The 3,678-nt window shown below is 38.3% G+C and overlaps 1 protein-coding gene across 1 annotated transcript; it reads right to left on the reverse strand.

The window, feature by feature from the left end:
* Positions 1 to 1,612: 1,612 nt before the first annotated feature.
* Positions 1,613 to 3,402, reverse strand: LOC107301185 (activating signal cointegrator 1 complex subunit 3; the record flags this gene model as incomplete). The annotated part of the gene is made up of 2 exons (XM_015830444.1): positions 1,613 to 1,754; positions 3,195 to 3,402. Coding segments are annotated over 2 exons (350 nt in total), but the record flags the coding sequence as incomplete, so codon positions are not given.
* Positions 3,403 to 3,678: the final 276 nt, after the last annotated feature.

The following is a 3,678-nucleotide window of genomic DNA, read 5'->3' on the forward strand; positions in this document are numbered from 1 at the left end:
ATCAATTAAAATATTCTCTAAAACAAGCAAAAGTTTCCAAAAATGGAAAAGCAAATCTTTGGAAGTCTATTAAAATTAATTCACTCCATTTAATAATTCTGGTGTGCTAGATGTTTCCCAATTCTACAGTGACTGTAAAAAAAAATGTTGCTTCTTAAAAAAAGAGAGAAATCAGAAAATGGTTTCGGAATACAGTAATCTGAATGCATGTCATTATATCTTCCATTTATTGAAACTAGAGCTGAGTTCCTGCTTGTAAATTTGACTATTTAAGATGGTCTTTCCACTATCTGCTCAGGAGTGGGAAAATTCATGGCAAGCAGCCAAGAAAATAATGAGCTTGTTTGCAGGGGGATTAAAAAAAAACCCATATGGTTCCCTTTCTATGGCATACAAGTTTAACATACTATTGTAGATTATAGATCCCTTTTAAGACTAGCCTTCCTCTATGTAAGCCAGAGTCTGTAACTCCCAGAAAGGGCATGACAGCAGGGAATTTCAAGTCTTAAAAGTTCTAACACATCTGGAGGAACACTAGCGGCAGAAATCTGTACCATTATGTTATCCAATGAAATACATTTTGGTAACAATAAGGCTGCATGCTTTTTGCTGTTTACTTCAACAGCAAAATTACTTGACCATATGCTCAGAGAGGGCATATGGTCAATCAATAATTTCAACTATACAGCTGCAAGATTATTTAAGTACAAAGGATCAGAAGGACTGGCAAAGTGTAAGAATACTTCTACAAAGCTTTTGGATAAAATGAGTCTACTTTCTTGTCCTTCTCCTTCTTTTATTGAATATATTTTTTCTTGTCGTTCATACTGCTTCATAATAAAGAAACATCTGCCCCAAAGAGTAAAATGAAGTGTACAAACCAGCTTCCAAACTTAATTCAATTAATTATAATCAGCATTATAACACAGGTAGATATTACACCATGATTAAAGCAAATGTGAAGGGTTAGATAAACATCACGCAGAAGAAAGGAAAAATGTGGTAAATATAGGACAGTTTCAATATGTTCCCGATGTTCTAATTACGATGAAACAATCAGGTATTCTGGTTTGCTTTACCATCTGGTTATGACTTCTTTAGATTCCTAATTAATATACAACACAATAGAAAATTCTGAATCTATAGCCCAGAGATTTGTAACAAATGAATAAATTCATTTTTCCATTGTTTCAGATGAGAATAACTAACCTTCTGTAACTTGAGAGCCATTAGGAACAATACGGTTCTATTCAAGAGCAGATCTAATTTATAACTTCAAGTAACATCTTTCACCCCTTGGGTGGTCCACTAATATATGTTCTTGCCAATAAAAGGATTTCAATATTTCAAGGAAAAAACAGCTGAATATAGCAAAAGTCTTCCAAGCCCCCAAACCATTTCATGGAATTAATGGGAATGAATTCTTATAGATAACTTTAGGACCAAGTGATTGACATTTGTCACCGTACGAAAATATGCAGATTTCTATCAAGGGGTGGGGGTAAACAGTGGGAACAAAAATTACCTCTTCCAAATAAGAAAATACCATTCTAAACTATTTTAAGGAAGCTCGCTTAAATTCATTACTCAGAAGGAATCTTTAAAAGCATACCTTTGATCCCCCAATAAAAGCTGATGTTGTCCTAGCTTCAGCTTGTGAGTCATAAACATGGGGGTAATGAATTTTGTCAAATTCCATGTCTCGTTGTCTGCATAAAACTGGCATTGTGCGAGCGTTCAAAAGTGCTTGTTCTCTGTAACCACAAAAGGAAAACCAGTGGCAATCAAAACTGATAGGAACTCAATGCAGAATGCAGTGATGCCGTGGAAATGATTACAAATACTAAGCAAATTCAACATTAGAGGGTTAGAGAGCTTCATATTGGACATCAGAGTGGTGTTGCATTTCAAATGTTCTTTGAGCAAAGACGTCTGCACACGTTAACATCATTCACGATGGCCTCTTTTTGGGAAGTAGAAACGGGAAACAATTCTCACCTATATCTGCTATAGAATTCTGCATAGATATACAGGTACTACTCAAGTTGTGATTGCAAATAGGACTGGGACTGTGGTCGCTAAGTGATGTGCTTGTAAAGCATGATGTTATGTAATCACATTGCTTAGCGATTGCAATCCAAGCAATCCCAAGATATGCAAGCCATTAGGTGGAAAGTGAAAAAGGTATCAGGTAGGAAGTGCCCAGGTGCCACAGGGTGGAGGAGTCCCTGAAAGGCCAGGTGTAGATCAGGCACTAGTTGGGAAAGGGGAACTTGGTGCAATGCGAATTCAGAAAAGTCAAGGAATGAGAGTGTGGGGTGCCTGTGTGCAAGCGCAAGGAGACCAAAGAAAGAGAGTGCAGGGCATGTGTGTACCTGAGTGCAGGGAAGCTAAGGAAGGAGCAGATGTGGTACATGTGATCCCAGGGAGGCCATAAAAGGAGGGTGCAGGGTGCGTCTGTTTGCAAGTACAGGGTGGCCTGCGAAAAGAGGGGGCAGAGGTGCATGAATATGCAAGCAGGCCAAGGAAAGAGGGCATCAAGTAAGTGCGATCATAGGGAGGCCATGGAAAGAGAGTGCTAGTGGCTGTGTATGTGAGTGCGGAAAGGCCCAGAGAAGGAGGGCATGGGTGAGTGCATGCCTAAGTGTGAACACAGGAAGGCTGGGAAAGAAAGGTTAGGGTTAAAATGGACGAACACTTGTAAAAAGCACAGGGAGGCTGGGAAAGGAGGATGCTTGTGTTTGCATGTGTGCATGGAAGCGGAAGGAGGCCAGGGAAGGAGGGTGGTACTGGTGGGTTGGTGTGATGGATCCTCTTGAGTGGAGAATGCAGAGTAAAAGTTACATTATTTTTTATAACTTAAAAAAGGGTTAACAAGCAATTATTCAAATCAACCATCCATTCGTGCCTTTCAGAATATTCCCTTCCTTGCCAGAAATAGAATTTTTCTACTTCCATATAGCTTTTTCAAAGGGCACTAAGGTTTGAATATCTTTCCAGTTTGGCATTGACAAAGTTCATGCATACATTAATGTCTCGCTTAGTGACAGAAATTTTGGGCTCAGTTGTGGTCATAAGTCGAGGACTACCTACGCTTTAATTATAATTTGAAACTTTCTCATTGATAGAACCAAATTAAGGGAAAGTAAAGGCTTGGCAAATCTCGAGGATAGCGTTGCACTGAAACTTCTTACCTTTGTATCCGTAACTCCTTCGGATCAAAAGAGATTCCTGCATCAACAAGAATTTCTCCTTCATCCCCAGTTCGTTTTTCTCGCCTGGCATTTCGTTTTTCTTCACGGCGATATAATTTCATTAGCTGCTTCTCTTGTTCAGACTGAATGGTGACTTGGCAGCCATAATTTGGCTTAGAATTTTCTCCTGTAAATTTTCTGCACTGTTCTGTAACATGGAAACACACACAGCTATTTATAGATTCCTGATCTCTGCACTCTTGGTTTTGAGCAATACTATGGAAACTTAAAAGTAATTTTATGAAGTATTTAAAATTGACTAAAATGTTGAAAAAAAATGATATATCAGTTGTATTTCAGATATCCTTTTACAAAATAGAACAGAATCAAGAAGATCCCATTATCAGAATACAATCTAAGTCTGAAAAAGGAAGCAGATATAGAATAGCAAAGCAAAATACCCGGCAAAATTAAAGCCCCTAAA

The sequence above is a fragment of the Protobothrops mucrosquamatus genome, unplaced genomic scaffold (genome assembly GCF_001527695.2).
Source record: "Protobothrops mucrosquamatus isolate PMUCROS unplaced genomic scaffold, P.Mucros_1.0 scaffold10519, whole genome shotgun sequence".
Lineage (NCBI taxonomy): Eukaryota > Metazoa > Chordata > Lepidosauria > Squamata > Viperidae > Protobothrops > Protobothrops mucrosquamatus.